Source organism: Plecotus auritus (genome assembly GCF_963455305.1).
Source record: "Plecotus auritus genome assembly, chromosome: 1".
Classification (NCBI taxonomy): Eukaryota; Metazoa; Chordata; class Mammalia; order Chiroptera; family Vespertilionidae; genus Plecotus; species Plecotus auritus.
This window is the reverse complement of record NC_137770.1, coordinates 139,692,210-139,715,513: the sequence shown is the minus strand read 5'-3', so window position 1 is coordinate 139,715,513 and position 23,304 is coordinate 139,692,210. Positions and strand designations below refer to the sequence as shown.

The following is a 23,304-nucleotide window of genomic DNA, read 5'->3' as shown; positions in this document are numbered from 1 at the left end:
CCACTTGGGTGCTGGGATGTCCCCTGCCCCCACCCCATCAGTATTCACTATACTTGACTGAATGCAGGAGTATGATCTGGGCTGGCTGGCTGGCTGGGTAGGTAGACCTCAGCTGCCTTCCCTGCAGCAGTCCTGAGTTGGGATGAGGCCTGGGCAGCCAGAAGGGGACTGCATCTGTCCTATCCCCTTGACTTAGGGGACAAAAGCAAAGGCGCCAGGCCTTAAGAGAACAAACAAGGGATCTCAGCTCCACCATGCCCCCTGAAGGGACAAAGGCCCTTGCTCTTCCTCAGAGCCACATTGGGGCAGATGTTATTGTACCTGTGAATCCGATGTCTGGAGTGAGGAGATGGAGAGGGACCTAACCAAAGCCTCAGTCTGACATTCCAAATGAGGAGGTGGGTGTGCATTTTGGGAACTGAAACTGTCCAGTGCCCCCAGCTTCAGTCACTCCACTTTAATTTTCTACCAGGAACCCCTCCCCCAACCTCACCTTGCTATTTATTGCTGTAATTTATTGACCTCAAGAATGCTGCATAACAGACCTCATTTGGAACAGGAAGGAACCCCACAGCTACCCACCTCCATTTGATAGGGCCCTGTGGGGCCAGGTGCTGAGAGGAACCTCTTTGTACCCTACTCATCACTTGCTTTCCCTCTCCCTGCTTGGGCGGCCCCAGGTTGGGCACTGGCCCATTCCTAAATACCTTGAGGGGAAGGGAGAGCCATGGGGTTATAGTTGTTTTGTTTAATTGGAACTGGAAGAGGGATCATGTCCTTGCTTTATGTCTTTCCCAGAAAGGGGTAGGGACACTGTGATCGCACTCCTGTACTGGCCACTGCCACTGTCAGTCATCACATTGAGTTTACTTCCCTCAAGAGTTTGGATAAATTCAGGACAGAGCTGTAAGTATGCAGCCAAGTGTCATGGAAAAGCAATTCACCTATGACTGATCTCTCCATTCAGAAGTGTGCAGTCTTAATGTACAGTGATGAGAAACTGTTATTTTATGATCTTTTCATTAAAACTTGATTGAAAACTAAAAACAATAAAATAAAAATAAAACTGGGTAGAAAATATATAAATGAATTTACCAACACCAAGAAGCATAGATCATATAAACATAATGCAGGACTACATCTGAACCTATTAACTAGTGATCGTTTTCCCTTAATAACAATGGAGGCTTGCCATCTAGTGGAAAGAATACCTACTGTCTTTCCAAGCTCTCCTTTTTAGAAGGAAAGAACACAATGTCTGCCATTCTGTGTTCTGAGTTTTAAGAAATGTACTAGAGCAAAGGAAAAGTGTTTCTGATGCTCTAGGAGTACTAAAACATAGATAATTTACTCAGAATAACATAAATAGTAAAGGGGAAAGAAATAAGATTCAGGGAAATAAGAGACTTCTTCTGAAACACCTTTTAAACTTTTCCATCATATAAACTTCCCATAACCTTAACTACTCTAAAGCATTTCTTCCACTACCTTGAGTTAATCAAAACCTGGCCACCCTGGGGAGTCTGCTTTCTCTAAGCCTCCAAGTAGCAATTATTTATTCACTCTCATCCCAGATACTTCAGAGTAAAAGGTGAGCACTTTGTTCCCATCAACACTGCCAGACATTGCTGTACTCCCTCTTCTATCAAGCTCTATTCCTTTCAAGTTCATGCTATTTGACTACAGCCTTTCCCAACAGCCTTCACTGTGCTACCTAAGTCCTCATTCACTAAAGACTTCTGGCTCTCGGCTCAGTCTTCTCCATTCCAAGACCTACCTTTATGAAAACCCAAATAGAACACATATCCAACCTCTGAACTAGCTCCACACCCATGAATCTTTCCCTGCCTTAAATCTTCACTACAACATCTCCAAATCAATAGGTATGAAACTGACCTTATGACCTACATTGTTGCCAGCCTTAAGCCATCACCAGTGTTTACTCAGTAAATGATACAACTGAGTTGCATGAGGCAGAAATCTAAAATATTGTTTTTAGATTCATAGCTGCTCTCTCAACCAAAATATCACAAAGGCATTTGATTCCACTACATTAGTATCTCTTGAACCCACACATTTCTAAATTTCTACATTTCACCACCCTAACCCGAGCATCCATTATACCATGACTAGATGACCACAGTACCTACCAACTGATCTCACTGAATCTACTCTTATACATTCTTTTACCCTAATCTGTATTGGACCCTGCAGTCAAAATGACCTTTGTTTTGCTTATTCAGTATTCTGAGCATATGCACACTGCTAGGCACAAGCAAATAACAGCACATGTTGAATATATGTCAGAATGGAAAAACAATAAAAAATCAATAATCAATATAGTTCATTCTAATAACTCTTATGGTTTTGTAAATAAGAGAATTGAATATTTATAATCACTGATATAAACTGTTCTTAGTCTACAATCAGAATAAAATAAAGATCCAGTCTATGACCACAGGTCTCTAACAACATATTTAAATCAAGGTTGCCCCCTGGCTGGTGTGGCTCAATGATTAGAGCACCGGCCTGTGCACCAAAGGATTGTGGATTCAATTCCCAGTCAAGGCTCATCAAAGGCACATTCCTGGTTGCAGGTTCGATTCCCAGCCCTGGTAGGGGCCTGTGTAGGAGACAACTAATCAACGTGTCTCTCTCACATCACCATCAATGTCTCTCTCTCTCTCTTTCCCCCCCCCCCCCGTCCCTCTCTACCCTCCACCCAGCCCCATCCCTTCCACTCTTTCTAAAAATCAATGAAAAAAATATCCTCAGGTGAGGATTAACAAATAAATAAATAAATAAATAAATAAATAAATAAATCATGGTTGAAATAGTGCACCTATTATCTTTATTTCTAAAGAACAAAAGGGTTCAGTTATCATTGGGTAAGCGCCCAACTATTTAGGCACATTATGACTAAATAAATAAATGTAGAAAAATATGATCATTACCTTCAGAAGGATTCTGATTTCTTGTTCAATAGCTGATTGCGTTTCTGGACTTAGTTTCCCCGTATCACTGTAGGTCATAACTCCAAGCTAAAACAAATGGAAAGAAATTGAACAGAAAATAAAACAAAACAAAAAACTCCACAAATAAAACATAACAGAGGAAGTACCATCCTATACATAAAAAAAAACAATTTCATGGGGAAAGTTAAGAAATTCAATATAAAATGGCCTTAAGGGCAAAGAAATTTTATCATTTTTCTGAAAGTATAACACTAAAACTAAAGTGTGACCAAGACAGAAAATTTAAAATCATAAGTATGCTTGTGAGTGCCTTCTTAGAAAACCTTGGCAGCTATTCCAAGTCCAGAATTCAGAGTATTAGAATTGCTTTGTGATAATGCAAGAAAGTGAAATACGTGAAAGGGTAAAATATGGCAGGCTCAGCAAATAGATTTTTTATGTCATATGAATAGAAACAGCTAAAGAATTTGTCTTATCATTTTGTTAACTCATGAACAAATAACTGTTAGTGTTCAAGTAGCTAGAATGGAAACAATACTAAATTACTCAGAAAATAAGGTTTAGTTTAGAATAAGCTAAGACAACTCCATTTGGAATGAGACAGAGGAAAGTAAATGTTATCAATTTATAATAAAAACCCTCTCTCAAGAGACATTTGTCACATATCATTTGAGACATGAGGAATAATAAAATTAGCCAATACCTTTTCACTCATTCCAAATTTGGTAACCATCCACTTTGCTATTTTAGTTGCATTATCGAAATCACTGGAAGCACCTAAAATTTAAAAATAAACATGCAACTCATTTAAAAAATATCTTTAAACCGACAAACACAATTTGAACTAACGCCATTCTTTACAACCAACCTGTTGTAATATGGTCAGTTCCAAATATAAGCTCCTCTGCCACTCTTCCTCCCATACTAACATCCATTTGTGCAAGCAGCTGAGCCCTGGTTTCATTCCACCTGTCATTCTCAGGCAACAGGGACACCTAGACAATTGAAAAACAGAAAAAAAATTCAGAGAGTTTTGGAAAAACCTACATTAATAACCAGAATTATCATCTGGCCCTCACCTTACTTAATACCATGATGGTGAAAGCCCAAAGACTTTTATTAGAGATGACCATCAGGTGACTGATGACAAAACCAGCAATTTATAAAATAAGGAAAACTATTTATAAAGCAAAATACATTTTATAAATAACAGGTAGATAATGCTGATATAGGACTCTTCTATCCTCTGTTGCACAAAAATGCTTAAAATCTCTACAATTAGAAAGATATGAGAACAAAATTTGTACTCAATAAGAAAAATCTTAGAAAAACTACTGAGCCAGTACATAATTTCTTTTGTGGGGGGAAAAATGCAATTACATAATTAAGAATTATAATTTGCTGCTATTCCAGAATTAAATTTCATATTGTAATATATAATATCTGGAATATTAAGGATATTCTTTATTAAAAGATAAATTTCACAAGTATCTCTAATTTCAAGATGGTTCAGGAAGTTAAAGAAAATATCAACAGCCCTAGCTGGTTTGGCTCAGTGGATAGAGCATCGGCCTGCAGACTGAAGGGTCCAGGGTTTGATTCTGGTCAAGGGCACATGCCCGGGTTGTGGGCTCAATCCCCAGTAGGGGATGTGCAGGAGGCAACCAATCAATGACTCTCTGTCATCACTGATGTTTCTATCTCCCTTTCCCTTCCTCTCTGAAATCAATAAAAATATATTAAAAAAAAAAAAAAAAGAAAGAAAGAAAAGAAAATATCAACAACCCTAGGTGGTTTGGCTCAGTGGATAGAAGGGTCCCAGGTTCTATTTCAGTCAAGGGCACATGCCAGGTTGCAGGCTCAATCCCCAGTGGGAGGCGTAAAGGAGGCAGCCAATCAATAATTCTCTCTCATCATTGATGTTTCTATCTCTCTATCCCTCTCCCTTCCTCTCTAAAATCAATAAAAATATATATTAAAAAAATATATAAGAAAATATCAACAAATTTAGCAAGTAGCTGAATGTTGTTTTAATGGGATTTTATCAGCAATTTCATACATATGCTTCTGGAAAGTGCTATCTGAAAGCAAAGAAAAACTGCAAGATACTTGCATGTCCAAGTGTTGGCCCTCGAGGCATGATTGTAGCTTTGTTGATAGGCATTGCATCTTTAGTGTAATATGCAATAATAGCATGACCAGATTCATGATATGCAGTGATGGTTTTGTTTTTGTTATCGATTTCCACACTTCTACGTTCAGGCCCTAAAAGCAAAAAATTAATCAGGTTAAATGCTCCATTAGAAAGGTATATTTAAATGAATGAAACCCATCTGCTTCAAAGTTGTTCTTAGAGTAACATGATTTAATTTCATTACAAAATATTTTTTAAAAAATAAAAGTTTAAAAATAAGTACAATTGCACAATACATATTAACTATAACAATGTCAACTGAAAACCAAAATTGTTAGAAATATCATCTTACTCTAATAGCTAAAGGGAAAGCTTAATTATATTTCTAGAAAATAAACTTTCAATTTAAAAGGAATGTCTTATCTAACCTGTTTTGAAGCCAATTCATGAGTTACAGTAAAAAAAAATACTAAGAAGAGTAAAATTAACTATCCTTTCATTAGCAATATTAGACAAGAGTAAAAACACAGGCACCCATGTACCCCAGACAAGTATCCTATATAATAGAAGCAATATGCAAATTGACCATCATGCCCTCAAAAGATGGCTGCCTACGACCAGGCCGGCAGTGGGGTTAGTGAGGGATAACCAAACGACTGAACAGAAGGCTGCATGGGGTGACCAGGCCGGTAGGGGGGTTAGTGAGGGATGACCAAACAACTGAACAGCAGACTGCGTGGGGCGACCAGGTCAGTGGGGGGGCCATCAGGGGTGACCAGGATGGCAGGGGGGGCAGTTAGGGGCAACCAGGCCAGCATGGGGGGAGTTGGGGGCGATTAGGCTGGCAGGGGGAGCCAGTGAAGAGCAACTAGGCTGGTGAGGCGGGGCACCAGGCCGTCAGGGGGGACGGGGGAGACAGTTAGGAGCGACCAAGCTGGCAGGGAGGGGGCAGTTGGGGGCGACCTGGCCGGCAGCAGGGACAGTTAGGAGACCAGACAGGAAGGCAGGTGAGTGATTAGTAGCCAGCAGTCCAGGATTGTGAAAGGGATGCCCAAGGATCGGGCCTAAACCGGCAGTCAGACATCCCCCGAGGGGTCCCAGATTGGAGAGGGTACAGGCTGGGCTGAGGGGACCCCCCGCCTCCATACACAAATTTCATGCACCCGGCCTCTAGTAATTATATAATCTACATTTGTCTGTGAGAGGCCAAATTGTTTTTGCTACATTCAAATATATATTTTCATGTCCCTATACGTTTGTTTTTATTATTTGTTGTTGTTAATCCTCACCTGAGGATATTTTTTCCATTGATTTTTAGAAAGTGTAGAAAGGGCCCTAGCCAGTTTGGCTCAGTGGATAGAGCGTCGGCCTGCAGACTGAAGGGTTCCAGGTTTGATTCCGGCCAAGGGCACATGCCCGGGTTGTGGGCTCAATCCCCAGTAAGGGGCGTGCAGGAGGCAGCTGATCAATGTTTCCCTCTCATCATTGACGTTTCTATCTCTCTCTCCCTCTTCCTTCCTCTCTGAAATCAATAAAAATATATATATTTTTTAAAAAGTGTAGAAAGGAGCAAGGTGGGGAAAGGGAGAGAGGGAAAGAGAGGAGGAGGAAAGGAAGGAGGGAGGAGGAAGAAAGAGAAAGAAAAACATTGATGTTAGAGAGGCACATCGATTAGCTGCCTCCCACACCTGCCCAGATTGGGGCCTGTGATCTAACCTACAACCCAGGTACATGCCCTTGACTGGGAATCAAACCCTCAGCCCTTCAGTACTCAAGCCAAGATTCTAACCACTGAGAAACACTGGCCAGGGCTACCTTTGTTTTTTTTTAATAACCTCTCAAAATGAAGAATTTATTCTCTAACATACTGAATAGTATAAGACAGGAAAAAAAAAAAAAACCTACCCATTAGAATTTTATCTTTGGAAAACTCAAGTTCTTTCATGGTAACCATTTCTTTGCCATCAACAGCTGCCTTTAAAGCAGCTTGGTTCACAAGATTCTCCAACTCTGCTCCAGAGAAGCCAACAGTTCCTCGAGCTATGATTTCTGGATCAACAGCTGTGTAGATATAACACAATATATTAAAGTCCCCAAACAGCCAACAGAAAGTTTGCCAGAAGGAACTCAAATTCAAAAAAAAAACACAAAAAAACAGCTATTGTGATCTATAATTTAAAATATTTATCTTAAATTTATTTTACTAACTTCTAAGGCAGTGGTCGGCAAACTGCGGCTCGCGAGCCACATGCGGCTCTTTGGCCCTTTGAGTGTGGCTCTTCCACAAAATACCACGGCCTGGGCAAGTCTATTTTGAAGAAGTGGCATTAGAAGAAGTTTAAAAAATTTGACTCTCAAAAGAAATTTCAACCGTTGTACTGTTGATATTTGGCTCTGTTGACTAATGAGTTTGCCGACCACTGTTCTAAGAGAATAAAGTCAAAATTGTTGTAACTATGCCATTAAAACTGCCATTGGGACAAATAACAAAAGCTCTTAAATTTAAATAACTTTGTGAAAAAATAAAGAAATGCAGAGTTATCTGATCATTTAAAAACCTTCAGTTATGACCTACATCATTAGTGGCCTAATGACAAATTGAAGAAGCATACTCATAAACATTTTTTTTTCTAAAATTTCATTTTGAAATACTTTGGACATAAAAGCTCCCTTTATTATGGAAAACTTATTTGTGTTTATTTTCACTTGATTCAGTTATCTTTGAAAACACTGCAGCTTTAATAGCTGCTTTTATTACTCAGGTTGGTCCATGATATTTCCTTTCCGTGTGTTTTGTTTTACAGGTGATTTTCCCCTCCTTTGACACCAAAGTGACTATATCATGAGATACTGTGCTCATAATATGCAGGTGTTTTTTCTGTTATTTCATATTTTACATTCATCTTTAAAAACATACATACATTCATCTTTAAGTATTATCTATCTGAATACTCAAAAGAAAACTTTCATTAGAATCAGAATTCAAAATAGTAAAATCTACTGGATATGCATTAAGTATGAAATGGACCTTTTTTTTAAAAGGACTTGTAAATGGAAGAAAAAATGACGTATAAAGGAACTGGTCTTTTAAGACATTGCTCAAGTAAGAACCACAAACAGGGTGGATTGACATATTACCATTTTATGGAGATAACAAAGTTTGTATCATGGAATACGACTTACACTGATCAAACTTTATTTTATTGAGATACCATTTCAAAATTTCTGTTCGACCTCTTACATCTGGCCTTGGAACTGTAACCTGCATGTCAAAACGACCAGGCCGAATTAAGGCACTAAAGAGAGAATACAAAAAGAAAATGAAAATTAGTAAGGTGACTATGCTGAAGGTCAAGTTAAACAGGACCACCACACTAAGGAGAGGTTACAAAGACAATGCAACCAGAGGTTAGATGTAGTTTTGAACATAAGTATTCAGATAGTTCCTTATAAAACATGGCTCAAATAAGTTTTAATAACCAGAAGACAGAACAAGGTATATATAGATAAATGTGTGCCTACAGATAGCAGACACCCCTCAGAAACAAAAATGTGCAAGTCAATCAGCCAGGGAACAGATAATTCTATACCAGTCTATTAGAGTCTCAGGCAAAAACAAACTATTAGAAGAAACAAAAATATGAATAACTTCTACAATAACATCAATAAAAATTTAAAATTATACTAAATTTTATTTTAAAAGTGCTCTCCACCCAAAAAAGTTTTTGTGATATGTAAGTTGTCAGAAGGTCCTTTTAACAGCTTTATTGAGATAATTTACATATTACCAAATTTAAAGTAGGTAAGCCAGCATGCTCTTTCTCCCTCTTGAGCAATTTCCCTTCCCGCAGGCTCCTTCTCTCTGTATTTCTTTTTCCTAAACTCCAAGTGCCCTTCTTTTGCCTCTGTGACTCCTTTCCTGTGCCCACACAGCCCAGCTGGCTTACCTTTTCTATCTCTGTGACTTTCTGAATAAACCTTCTCTTATAATTTAAAAAATAAGTGGATAATTCAAAGCTCTTTAATATATTCAGAATTCTGTAACCATCACCACAATCTAATTTTAGAATATTTTCATCACCCCTCAAAAATAAAACACAAAAAACCCATATTCACTGGTAGTCACTTCCCATTCTCCCCAGCCTCTGGCAACCATTAATCTACCTACTTTTTGTTGCCCTGGATTTACTTATACTGGACATTTCATATAAAGGGAACCATATATGATGTTTTGTGATGGGCTTCCTCCCCTTAGCATCATATTTTTAAAGTTCATCCATGTTCCAACATATATCAGTACTTCACAAAAATTTTCTTTTAATACTTACTTATCTAATGCCTCTGGGAAGTTTGTGGCTCCTATGATGATAACTCCTTCATTGGGTTTAAAACTATTTAAAAAAAAAAGTACCTTTTCACTAAAAATTAAAACAGCACACATATATAAATGCTCTACATAAAACTGTTTATTATTAATCTTAATAACAGCAAAGAAAAAGGATTGGTATTTTTATGCCCCAAATGATATCTCTATTTTTTAAAAGAAACAAATATTAGCCCAGTATACTTCACTACAACTGCTAATATATAATCACCAAATCATCTGTGATTATATACCTGCACAATTATTTGTTTTACTTAGGAAGAAATGACCTAACACAAGAAGCTTGGGCACCTGACTAAATTTTTGAAAAATTATTTTCAAGTTTACCAATTCAAATTATGTGCTCCTAAACTTCCTATTTGGTTCCAGAATGTCTTATATGACTTTAAGAAATATTTTTGCTTCTTTCCAAGCAACCCCACCTCTTGCTTTTTTATATTATGAAAACTGATGAAAGCTTTTAATCTGTCACAACACTAAAATCTGGTCACAAATTGTGTAGGGATCAGCATACTCTCCCTTTACATCTCCAAATAATGTGAGCAGGAATCACTGCTTTCCTGTCATAATAAATAAAAAAGGTGCAACTATCACCAACTTAAATGAGTTGATACATTAACTACACTATTAGAATTAGAAACAATACAATCCTGAAAATAGCTTGTCTTGACTTTTTGCACGAAGGACTACTCTGTTGCCTACAAACATAAGATTTTTCCTCTCTCTAGAATGTTACTAAATATATTCCAAAGACAGAAGATTCAATTACCCATCCATTTCAGCAAGAAGTTGATTTATAGTCTGCCTTGAATATGGATGCATTGGAGATTCAATTCGCTTCCCACCAACAGAATCTAGTTCATCAATGAATATAACACAAGGAGCATTCGCTTTTGCTTCCCCTAGGAAAACAGAAAAGATTCAAATTTTAATGAAAAATCATATAAATATTAAAAACCTGCAAAACTGTCAAAAGCCAACAAAAAGATATTAGGGAGAAAATACACCAAAACAGATTTTGTTTTGTTCTTTTTTTTTTTTTTTTTTTTCACTGATAAAGAACAATAGCCTCAGGGGACTCTTTCCCCTTCCCCACGTGGGAGTCTGTACTTGTTCTTCAATAAATTTCCCCTTTGCTAAAAAAAAAAAAAAAAAAAAAAAAAAGAACAATAGCCTCAGAAGGAAAAAAATAATACCATAAAGAATTATATATATTAAAAACAGCTGTAGCCCACATGGCTCAATGGTTAGAGCATCGGCCTGTGTACCAGAGGATCAAGGGTTCGATTCCCAGTCAAGAGCATGTACCTGGGTTGCAGGTTTGATCCCCAGCCCCAGTCAGGGTATGTGCGGGAGGCAACCACAGATGAATGTTTCTTTCTCTCTTCTCTCTCCCGTCAACACTCCTTTTCACCCTCTCTAAAAAATCAATGGAAAGCCCTAGCCAGTTTGGCTCAGTGGCTAGAGCAGGGGTGGGCAAATTTTTTGACTCGAGGGCCACAATGGGTTCTTAAACTGGACCGGAGGGCCGGAACAAAAGCATGGATGGAGTGTTTGTGTGAACTAATATAAATTCAAAGTAAACATCATTACATAAAAGGGTACGGTCTTTTTTTTTTTTCATTTCAATAGTTTTATTCATTTCAAACATTTTAACAAGAAGAATGTAAACACTAATTATTATAATTTGAAACTTCAAAAAATGGAGGAATCATAGCACAATAACATACCTTATATTGAAGATGGCAAAGGCAAAATAAAATTGCCTAACAAAGGAAAGGTACAAAAGCCTTTCAAATTAAACTTAAATATAATAAAATAATTTAAAACTAAAACAAATAGAAAAGAACAAAATGTGTAAACAGTAAATTAAACATTTTCTTTAGTGCAACTTCCAAATTATGCCCGGAACGTAGATGTAGATGGCAATGTAGACTAGGTTGAAAGGTTTTTGGTCTTTAAAATATCAACTTCAGTGGGAACAGTGTTGTTGGTCTCCTTTTTAGCTAATGCTCTGATACTGTGCTCTCCAGGGGCGTGTCTCCCTACATCACCACGATAACGTGTCTACGCATTCCCAGGGTGATGTCGGGGATGTGTCCGCGGGCATTACAAGGAGCCTCTGGAAGATTGAGAGGTTGTTCCTTCTACTGAATGGGCGGATATAAATCCGCCCACTCAGAAGAAGGAGCTGCGGCCGTGTTTCCCGAAGTTGCCATGTTAACACTGCTGCTGGTGAAGGAGCGGAGGGGAGAGCAAGAGAACCCTCCGCTCTTTCGGCTCCGCGGGCCGGATAGAACAGCCGAACAGGCCGGATCCGGCCCGCGGGCCGTAGTTTGTCCACGGCTGGGCTAGAGCATTGGCCTGTGGACCAAAGGGTTCTGGGTTCAATTCTGGTCAAGGGCACATACATCGGTTGCAGGCTTCTCCCTGGCCCAGGCCCTGGTCAGGGCACATGCAGGAGGCAACCAATCGATGTGTTTCTCTCACATCAATATTTCTGTCTTTCCCTCTTTCTTCCACTCTCTCTAAAAACCAATGGAAAAATATCCTCAAGTGAGGATTAAAAAAATAAATAAAAATCGATGGAAAGAATATCCTCCAGAGATGATTAACAAACAAACAAATAGAAACAACTGTGTATTCACTCATTCTTCCTACTTGTTTCAACTATATACAATCAGGTTTGAGGTTAATTACATACTATAGAAGTGATGAACTAAATAAAAAAACAACAAAAAGACCCAGCTTTTCTGCAGCGCCCAACTACATCTAACACTTTCATTAGCTACTCTGACTGTATTTGCGAAAAAAAGTACAGTTCTGTTTTAGCTCACACATGAAATTCCCTGAAACCAGCCCGGCCGGCATGGCTCAGAGGTTGAGTGTCAACCTATGTACTGTGAGGTCACGGTTCAATTCCTGGCCAGGGCATATGCCCAGGTTGCAGGCTCAATCCCCAGTAGGGGGCGTGCAGGAGGCAGCCGATCAATGATTCTCTCTCATCACTGATGTTTCTATCTCTCTCTCCTCCCTTCCTCTCTGAAATTAATAAAAATACATATTTTTTAAAAGTTCCCTGAAACCAGAACCCCCAAATAGCTTTGTTCAGCTGAATAACAATCTTAAGTAGCAAAGGGTAAAAAAACAACTCTTCCCCTGAAATTTAAAAAAAAATTAGTATTGTATAAAAGATACATTTAAACATACTAAAAAGATTTCTTATGCGGCTGGCTCCCACACCCACAAACATCTCATCAAATTCTGATCCAGAAGCATAATAAAAAGGAACATCAGCTTCTCCAGCTACAGCCCGGGCAAGAAGTGTTTTTCCTGTTCCTGGTGGTCCAACTAAAAGAATTCCTATAAAAAAAAGTATACAAGAATAATTGAAATTAAAAACAAAAACAAATTCTGATATAAACCTTAAAAATGAATAATTAATTTATATAACGTTGAAGTTACGAGCACATCAATGACCAATATTTTGAAACATAGCAAAATATATTTCTCTCTACTAATAATTCACTTCAGGATCTTCTCCATAACTCATTTTCTTGTATCAACTAAATACTGTTTATGTATCAGCCATAGACAGGACAAAATCTTGGGGGAAAGGAATATAAACTTATGATTAAGCAAATAAGATTCACATAAAACAGTTTAAGAGACTGAACAACAAATGTATTGCATGAACCTTGAACTGATGTACCTCCATAAAAAAGCACATCATTTAGGCCCAGCTGGCATGGTTCAATGGTTGAGCGTCGACATATGAACCAGAAGGTCATGGCTCGATTCCCGGTCAGGGCACATGCCCAGGTTGTGGGCTCAGTCCCCAGTGTGGGGCATGCAGGAGGCAGCTGGTCAAGGATTCTCTCTCATTATTGATGTTTATCTCTCTCTCTCCCCCTTTTTCTCTGAAATCAATAAAAATATATGTATTTTTAAAAATTCTAGGGGCATCTGTTGAAAATTTGAAAAATACTGGAGAGTTCATTAAATTAAGAAAATAGTGTTTAGTTTTATTTGATAGGATAAATTATTATTTTTATTTAGGACAATGTCCTTACTCTTAGGTGATGCGTAACAAAATATTTAGATGTTAATAATGTAGTTATTGTCTACAGCTTTCTTTCTAATTTTTCTGTATGTTTGAAAATTTTCATAACAAGTTTTTCATGTTAGGATAATAGAATTCCCTGGTTTACATAACTTTTTCATATTTCAGACTACATTTTAAAAAGCAACAAAATTGTATTAATGCTGTATATTAAAAATATCCTTTTTTAAAATATACTAGTATTTTTCTATTGATTTCAGAGAGAGAGAAATAGAAACATCAGTGATGAGAGAGAATCATTGATCGGCTGCCTCCTGCATGCCCCCTACTGGGGATTGAGCCCACAACTCAAGCATGTGCCCTCAACTGGAATCGAACCTGGGACCCTTCAGTCCACAGGCCTTTGCTCTATCCCTTGCTTTAGCCAAACCAGTGTGGGCTAAAAAACTCTCTTTAAGAAAAACACAAAAATATCCTGCAGACTATACTTTTATTTTCATGTTATTGTTGTTCCTAACTAGTTTAAATCATCCTCATATCAATTTTTGTGGATTATATCTTGGTACCTGAGAATTTTCCCACAAATTTATAAAATATTCCTTTAATCAAAAAGAAAAATGTAATTTTTGTTAGTTTTAAACATGTTCCTTATGATGTTACAGTACTGATTTAATAAGTGAACTCTACATTAAGATTCATGCAGATATTTTTATATACTACTGAACATTCCCAGTAGAGATACTATAGAGTATAAAAATAAGCTTTATATAGTAGTGCCCCTTGAACTCACTAACTCCATTTCTAGCATTGGAATCTACAATAATTTACAGATAATAAATGAATAAATCTAGAATTTGTTCTAAGGAAATAATTAAGCATGTAGGCAAAGCCTTAAGATATTAAGATAATCATAACAGTGCTAGTTTAAATAGTAAAAGATAAGAAATAATTTAAAAGTTCAATATAAATGGTTAAAGTATAGTACAACCATCTAGGACACCATAAAGTCATTACAATTCTGCACCTAAATCCAATAATGGGTTTTTCCCTCACATCAACAAGCAATTCTGACATCAGCTGTTTATCCTACAATTCAATTCAATTCTGATACCACCTACCTGGAGATAGCATTAGATTCCCACAAGTTAAGAACTCAGTACCATAACACTGTTCCCCCCTCCCTCTTGAGAGATTTACCAAAGGAAGACCAGGTTATTTCCTATGCTTTTTAGCTAGTCAAAGGTTCCAATGTCTTCCTCCTTTGGTATGGTTAATTTGCTAGAGTAATTCACAGAACTCAGAGAAACATTTACTTAGTAGATTACTAGTTTATTATAGTATGTATAATTAAGCAACCATATGGGGGGGCAAGCAAACCCCATCTTTCCAGGTTTCTATGGAGACCTCATTACATAGACATGATTAATTAAATTACTGGATACTGAACACTGATTCAACCTCAAGCCCTTCTCACTCCCCAGAGGTGGGGAAATGGGTGGGTGTGTAGAACTAAATGTTCCAACCTTCTAAGCACAGAATAGGTTCTCCTGGCAACCTGCTCCCATCTTCAGGTGTTTTCTAAAAGTTACCCCATTAATACAACAAAACACACCTTTCTTTTAATATATATATTTATTGATTTCAGAGAGGAAGGGAGAGTAGAGAGAGGTAGAAACATCAATGATGAGAGAAAATCACTGATCGGCAGCCTCCTGCACACCCCCTACTGGGGATCGAGCAACCTGGGCATGTGCCCTTGACTGAAATCGAACCTGGGTCCTTTCAGTCTACAGGTCGATGCTCTATCTACTGAGCCAAACCAGCTAGGGCAAAAACACACCTTTAATTGCTCTCTTCTCTATGATATTCCAGGTTTTAAGAGCTCTGTATTAGAAACAGGGACTAAGACCAAATATGTTTTTTATTGTAAATCACAGTATCACACAGTAATTAAAATTCAATTGAGCGTGGCCAGTGTTGCTCAGTGGTTGAGCGTCGTCAACCCATGAACCAAGAGGTCACTGGCTCAATTCCTGGTCAGGGCACATGACCAGGTTTTGGGCTTTATCCCCAGTGGGAGGCGTGCAGGAGGCAGCTGATTGATGATGTTTCTATCTCATCAACGTTTCTATTTATCCCTTCCCCTTCTTCTCTCCCTAAAAAATCAATTAAATATATTTTTTAAAAATAAAAATAAAAAATCATACTGAGTAATAACTGTGAGAAAACATCAGACAAAACCAAACTGAGAGCACTCTACAAATTTATGTGTACTCTATACAATTTTTAAGATCATAAGAAAATCCACCTTCATCCCCGTTTAAAAAAAAAAAAAAAAAAGCTGAGGAATTTTTTCAGATTAAAGAAAATCTAAATGTTATATGTGAACATGGATTGGGTCCTGAACCTGGGTTGGGAGTGCAATGAGGGAACTTAACTAAAAAGGTTATTAGGTCAAATACTGAAATTTGAATTTGATAAGTTTTAGATCATTGTTAAATTTCCTGATTTTAATAACTGTACTGGAGTTATGTAAAGAAAATATCCTTATTCTTAAGAAATATACAATGAGCTATTTAGGAATAAAGAAGCATATATGATGTAATATTCAGAACTTCCTCTCAACTGTTCAAAAAATACATGTATGTAAAGAAAGTGAATAAGCAAGGAGGACAAAATGTTTTAAAATGCTTGATTGTGGGTTGAGTAGAGTTATTTGTCATATTTTTTGCAAACTGACTTAAAATTTGTATGATAAAATTTAAAATTACACAAAAAAAAGGTTATAGAAAGGTATGTTCAGAATGAGCAGTTATTTATGAAATAGTAATTAAGAACTAAACTTTAATCCGTTAAATCTGATAACAATTAAGTTAGTAATATATTACAGTATTTTTTTATGGCAAATCTGGTAAAGGGAAAATATCTTACCTTTTGGAAGTTTGCCTCCAAGCACAGTAAATTTCTGTGGATTTTTCAAGAATTCCACAACTTCCTGTAACTCTTGTTTAGCTTCCTCCACCTAAAGTGACACAATTTACCAAACAATTTAAAATAAAGATTTGATTATCAAGGCCTGCTCCTTGGAAATTGAAAATTTAATTATAATTTTTTGTTTGCTTGTTTCAGTGAAAGGAGTATACAAAAATATCCCTTTAAAAATATACCAAGAGTTTTTTCCTGGCCCTTACTGCCAGTTATGCAAAGTCTACTTATATATCCCAACAAAATACATTTTAAATGTCTTACGTTGTTAAAAAATAGTGCTTCCTCCAGTTAACAAAAACTATTATATTAAAAATTCTATTCAAATATGTCAGTGGTATTTGATCAAGTTTAAAATCCAGAATTTTTTTTTTGGACCTGGTTATAAGCTTCAAGGGCAAATTATGTGGACTTACTATATTTTATTAATGATAAGTATATTACTATATGATATGTTAATAACAGTATATTGCCATGCTATATTAATGATAAGGGATCCGTGTTTAACTTAAAACATTAATTTGTGATTATGAGGTTGTTTTCATTATAAGGAATTTCTACTAGATTATAAATTATTCAGTTCCTCATAAATGCCAAAGGGCATTAACTAGAATTGAGCTATGATGTAATGATTTATTTTTAATCTTTATTGTTGAAAGTATTACATAGGTCCTCCTTTTCGTAATGATATTTTGTAAAGGGATGTGGCCAAAAAAAGTTTAAAAGATTTAATCCCCAAAATAATTAAGTTTGCAGACTGTCATTTCTAGCATGAATGAAGCCCAATCTCACCAACAAGATAATAGAGCATCAGCTCAATTTTTAGAACTCTGATGTAAGATTACAAAAGCTGCCTATCAGAAATGGTGAGACATTTTTCTAGTTAGCATACTAGAAAAGTCACAAATGCAAATGATATCAAAAGTCACTACTCCCTAACCGGTTTGGCTCAGTGGATAGAGTGTCGGCCTGCAGACTCAAGGGTCCCAGGTTCGATTCTGGTCAAGGGCATGTAACTTGGTTGCGGGCACATCCTCAGTAGGGAGTGTGCAGGAAGTGGCTGATCTATGTTTCTATCTCATTGATGTTTCTAACTCTCTATCCCTCTCCCTTCCTCTCTGTAAAAAAATCAATAAAATATATATTTTTTTAAAAAGTCACTACTGCCAGAATGATACCAAAAATTAGTGCAGAAGGCCAGATGTTAAAACAACATAGGTGCCCTAGCCAATGTGGCTCAAAGACTGGAGCATCGGCCCACACACCAAAGGGTCACAAGTTCGATTCCCAGTCAAGGGAATGTACCTAGGTTGCAGGTTCGATCCCCAGCCCAGGTCAGGGGGCCTTTGGGAAGCAACCAATGGATGTGTCTCTCTCACACTGATGTTTCTCTCTCTCTCTCTCTCTCTCTCTTTCTCTCTCTCTCAAATCAATAGCTCCATGAACAAATAATGAACATTAATTCTTTAGGTCCTTTATTCTCTCTTCCTCTAGCAAAAATTGATCTTTATTCAAATACATGTATGGCTTTCCCCATCTTCTTCAAATCTTCACTTATGTGTCACCATCTCAGTCAATCATTCCCTGAACACCCCAATTAAAATTGTGACCTTTAGGCCCTAGCCGGTTTGGCTCAGTGGATAGAGTGTTGGCCTGGGGACTGAAGGGTCCTGGGTTCGATTCTGGTTAAGAGCACATGCCCAGGTTGCGGGCTCAATCCCCAGCTCGGGGCATACAGGAGGAAGCCGATGGTTCTCTCTCATCATTGATGTTTCTATCTCTCCCTCTTCCTTCCTCTCTGAAATCAGTAAAAAAAAAAAAAAAGTCACCTTTAGAAATTTTGAAAATGGCAGCAGAGTTGATGGAAGTTACACTCACCTCTTCCCAGGACCATACCAGAGTAGTGGCTAAATAAAGTACGGAACAATCAACTTGAATAATCATCTGTCCACTAGCTGAACAAAAGGCTTATAACTAAGAATTTACAGAGGAACCTGCATTAAAACAGGTAGGAAGGGCATGTGCAGTAGGTGAGAATCCTTTGGGCTATTTTGGGTGACAGTTCCCTTAGAGAAGCATCAGCCCCATGCCAGGTTACCTAGCCGAAAGCACTAGAACCCACACGGTATGTGGCTGTGAAAATCAGCCGTATTCCACACACCCTGGTGGGCAGTGGGAACACTCTCTTAAAGGGTCAGTGCACAAACATGGCAGTCACCTTGGGCTCTACCAAAGGAACAGCTGCTGGGGGTGGACTGGAGTCATAAAGGGAATCAGAAAATCTGAACAGACCAATTAAACCAATGAAATCAGAGAAGTAATCGAAAAAACTTCCAACACTCTCTTAGTGCATCTACTAGGAGGATGAAGGCCATTGTCAGCAATCAGACTGTCGACATTCCAGAAAATGTCCATATCACTCTGAAGGGACTGTGAAAAGCCCCAGAGGCACCCTGTGAGGAACTTCAACCATTTCAGTCTAGAACAGTCTCCTTGGGAAGAAAAAGAAGAGGCTCCAGGTTGACAAATGGTGGAAAATAGATAGGAACTGGCCACCATTCACACTATCTGCACTCACGTACAGAACATGATCAAGGGTATTACAATGGGCTTCCATTACAAGGTTGAGGTTTGTGTATGTTCACTTCTCCATCCATGTCGTTATTCAGGAGAATGGTTTTACTGGTAGAAATTTCTTGGGCAAAAAATACATCCACAGGTTTCAGATGAGGTCAGGTGTTGCTTGTTCAGTAACCCAAATCCAGAAAAATGAGTTAATTCTTAATAGACATGACGACAATGAATTTGTATAAAATTCAGCTGCTTTGATTCAGCAAGTCACAACAGTTAAAAACAGGATATCAGCCGAAACCGGTTTGGCTCAGTGGATAGAGCGTCGGCCTGCGGACTGAAAGGTCCTGGGTTCGATTCCGGTCAAGGGCATGTACCTTGGTTGCGGGCACATCCCCAGTGGGAGGTGTGCAGGAGGCAGCTGATCGATGTTTTCTCTCTCATCGATGTTTCTAGCTTTCTATCCCTCTCCCTTCCTCACTGCGAAATATCAATAAAATATATTAAAAAAAAAAAAAAGAAATTAACTCTTAAAAAAAAAAAAAAAAAACAGGATATCAGAAAATTCTGGATTTTATTCATTTCTGAAAAAGGAACAGTTAAGCAGGCTGATGAATAAGACCTACGTTGTCCAGCTATAGAAACAGCAAGATGCCCAATCATTTTTCAGACTTATTTGTGACATTTTAAATATGGAAAAAGCCATGTATTGATTTGGAGGGAAAGAAAACTCTCCAAGAAAATAAAGGTTCTAGGCCTAACTGGTTAGAGCATCAACCAGATATGCCAAGGATGTAAATTCAATCCTCAATCAGGGCACATAGAAGAATCAACCAATGGCCCCAGCTGGTTGGCTCAGTGCTTGGAGCATCAGCTCTTAGACTGAAGGATCCTGGGTTCGATTCTTGTGAAGGGCGCATGTGGGAGGCAAGCAACAGATGTGTCTCTCTCCCATCAATGTTTCTCCCTCTCTGTCTCTCCCCACCCCTTCACTCTCTCTAAAAATCAATAGAAAACTATCCTTGGGTGAAGATTAACAAAACAAAATAAGAATCAACCAATGAATACATGAATAAGTGGAAAAACAAATCAATGTTTCTCTCTCTCTCTCTCTCCGCCCCCCCCCCACCTTCTTCCCCCTATCTCTCTCTCAACTCTCAAATCAATAAATTAAGAAAAAAAAAAGGTTCTTAACTAGATGGTTTCAAAAGTGAATTTTACTAAACATTCAAAGAAGAACTAACACCTATCCTCCTCAAACTATTCTAAAATTTTCAGGAGGAGGAAAGACTCTCATGCCATCTTATGAGGTCAGCATTATTCGGATTCCAAAACCAGAAAAAGACATTACAAAGAAATAAAGTTATAGGCCAATATCTCTGATGAACATAGATGCAGAAATCCTCAGCAAAATATCAGTAAACCAAATTCAGCAATACATAAAAAGATTATACATCATGATCAAGTGAGATTTATTCCTGGGATGTAAGGTTCGTATAGTATCATCCCCAAATCAATTAATGTGATACATCTCATCTCATAAACAAAATGGGTAAGAATCATATGATCATATCAATAAATGCAGAATGAACTGACAAAATCCAGCACCCATTTATGACAAAATCTATCAGAAAGGTAATAGAGGGAATATACCTCAACATAATAATATGACATACCCACAACTAACATCATATTCAACAGGGAAACACTGAAAGTGTTTGCTTTAAGATCAGTAACAAGAGAGGAGTGTCCACTTTCACCATTCTTACTCAACATAACCACAGCAATCAAAAAGAAGAAATAAAAGGCATCTAAATTGGAAAGAAGTAAAAATGTCATTATTTGCAGATGGCATAATATTGTATAGAGAACCCTAAAGATAAATGAATTCAGTAAAGCAGCAAGATACAAAGTAAGTATTCAGAAATTGGTTGCATTTTTTAAAAAGATATACTTTTATTGATTTCAGGAGAGGAAGAGAGAGGGAGAGAGAAATAGAAACATCAATGATGAGAATCGTAAATCAGCTGCCTCCTGCACTCCCCCTATTGGGGATGGAGCCCACAACCCAAGTATATGCCCTGGCTTAGAATCAAATGGTGACCTCCTGGTTCATAGGTCGATACTCAACAACTGAACGACACCAGCCAGTCCAGATGCATTTTATACACCAATAATGAATTATCAGAAAGGGAAACTAAGTAAACAATCCATCCCTGGCCGGTTTTGTTCAGTGGTTACAGCACCATCCTGAGTAATGAAGGGTCGCAGGTTCAATTCACAGTCAAGGGCACATGCCTGAGTTGCAGGTTTGATTCCTGGCTCCAGTTGGGGCACATGGGGGAGGCAACCAATTGATACGTCTCTCTCACATCTATGTTTTGCTCTCTCTCTCCCTCCCCCTCCCTCCTTTCCTTCCACTTTCTCTAAATATCAATGGAAAAAATATCCTCAGGTGAGAATTTAAAAAAAGAAGAAAACAATCCCCCCATTTAGAACTCCATAAAAAAAAATGCCTACAAATAAATTTAACCAAGGACATAAAGGATCTGTATTTGGAAAATTTTAAGATACTAAAGAAAGAATCTGCCCTGGCCTGTGTCGCTTAGGTGGTTGGAGCATCCTGCCCTGGACCAAAGGGTCGTGGATTTGATTCCCAGTCAGGATACATACCCAGGGTGCAGTTTCAATCCCCATTTGGGGTATGTATGGGAGGCAACCAATTGATATTTCTCTCTCACAATAATGTTTCTCTCTCTCCCTTCCCCTGTCTTAAAAAAATAAAAAAGAAATTGAAGGGAAAAAAAGAAATTGAAGAAGAGACAATTAAATGGAAGCATATACCAGGCTCATGGATAGGAAGGATTAACATCAATAAAAAGTCCAACTACCCAAAGTAATCTATAGATTCAACACAATTCCTATCAATGGCATATTTCACAGAACTAGAATACTCCAAAAATTTATATAGAACCACAAAAGACCCTGAACAGCCACAGCAATCTTAAGAAGAACTTGGAGGTATCATGCTACCTGATATCAAATTATACTACAAGGCTAGAGTAATCAAAACAGCATGATAAAGACTTAAAAAACAAACATAAAGATAACAGAACAGAATGGAGAGCCCAGAAATAAACCCTAGCCTCTATGGGCAAGTAATATTTGACAAAGGAGACTAGAAAATACAAAACTAAACTCTCTGACATTTCTCACAGCTAAGTTTTTTCTACTGTATTGCCTCTGAAAAGGGAAACAAAAGAAAAAGTAAACAAATGCGATTACATCGAACTGAAAAATTTTTGGGGCAGCAAAGGAAACCATCAACAGAACAAAAAGACAATCTACTGAATAGAAGAACATTCAGTTAACCCCATTAATCCCATGGTAAATGGTTTATATGAAAAATTTACTAAAAACTCATACAACTCAACACCAGAAAAACAATCAAATTTTAAAATGGGCAGAGGACCTAAATAGATGCTTCTCCAAAGAGGATATACAGATGGCCAATCTACACTAATAAAAGAGTAAGATGCAAATTGACCGTACCTTCACGACGCCCACCAGCCAATCATAAGTGAGTATGCAAATTCACCCAACAAAGATGATGGGTTAATTTGCATACACAGGCACCATCCCAGCCACTCTGGGCCTCTGGGCAGTGTGGAAAGGCGGAAAGGCGGCTCCGGGCCAGAGAGAAAAGGCAGCTCCGGCAGGAGCAAAGGTGGTGCCAGCAGCCAGGGGAAGGAAGGCCCATTCTTTTTTTTTTTTTTTTTTTTTTTTAAATATATATTTTATTGATTTTTTACAGAAAGAAAGGGAGAGAGATAGAGAGTTAGAAACATCGATGGGAGAGAAACATCGATCAGCTGCCTCCTGCACACCTCCTACTGGGGATGTGCCCACAACCAAGGTACATGCCCTTGACCGGAATCGAACGTAGGACCTTTCAGTCCGCAGGCTGACACTCTATTCACTGAGCCAAGTCGGTTAGGGCGGAAGGCCCATTCTTGCACGAATCTTCGTGCATCGGGACTCTAGTAGATATATAAAAAGATGCTCAATGTCACTAATTATCAAAATACAAATTAACCCATAATGAGATATCACCTCACACCTATCAGAATGGCTGTCAACAATAAATCAACAAACAAGTGATAGTGAGAATGTGGAAAAAAGTGAACCTCTG

The 23,304-nt window shown here is 37.9% G+C and overlaps 1 protein-coding gene and 1 pseudogene across 3 annotated transcripts in view; one reads left to right on the top strand and one right to left on the bottom strand.

Annotated features, from left to right (window-relative positions):
* YME1L1 (YME1 like 1 ATPase) overlaps positions 1–23,304 on the bottom strand; it is a 76,755-nt gene that overhangs the window by 3,354 nt on the left and 50,097 nt on the right. For both annotated transcript variants that reach the window (XM_080688323.1, XM_080688324.1), the window contains exons 9-18: positions 16,488–16,578; positions 12,704–12,856; positions 10,263–10,395; positions 9,438–9,500; positions 8,293–8,405; positions 7,015–7,170; positions 5,089–5,240; positions 3,844–3,970; positions 3,679–3,752; positions 2,955–3,041 (exon numbers count right to left, since the gene is read on the bottom strand). In XM_080688323.1, the coding sequence (XP_080544449.1) occupies positions 2,955–3,041; positions 3,679–3,752; positions 3,844–3,970; positions 5,089–5,240; positions 7,015–7,170; positions 8,293–8,405; positions 9,438–9,500; positions 10,263–10,395; positions 12,704–12,856; positions 16,488–16,578 (1,149 nt within the window). The remainder of the gene's footprint in view (positions 1–2,954; positions 3,042–3,678; positions 3,753–3,843; positions 3,971–5,088; positions 5,241–7,014; positions 7,171–8,292; positions 8,406–9,437; positions 9,501–10,262; positions 10,396–12,703; positions 12,857–16,487; positions 16,579–23,304) is intronic.
* On the top strand, positions 18,906–19,731 carry LOC308240740 (large ribosomal subunit protein uL6-like; annotated as a pseudogene). Its single transcript has 2 exons — positions 18,906–19,399; positions 19,666–19,731. The product of its transcript is annotated as a large ribosomal subunit protein uL6-like (transcript).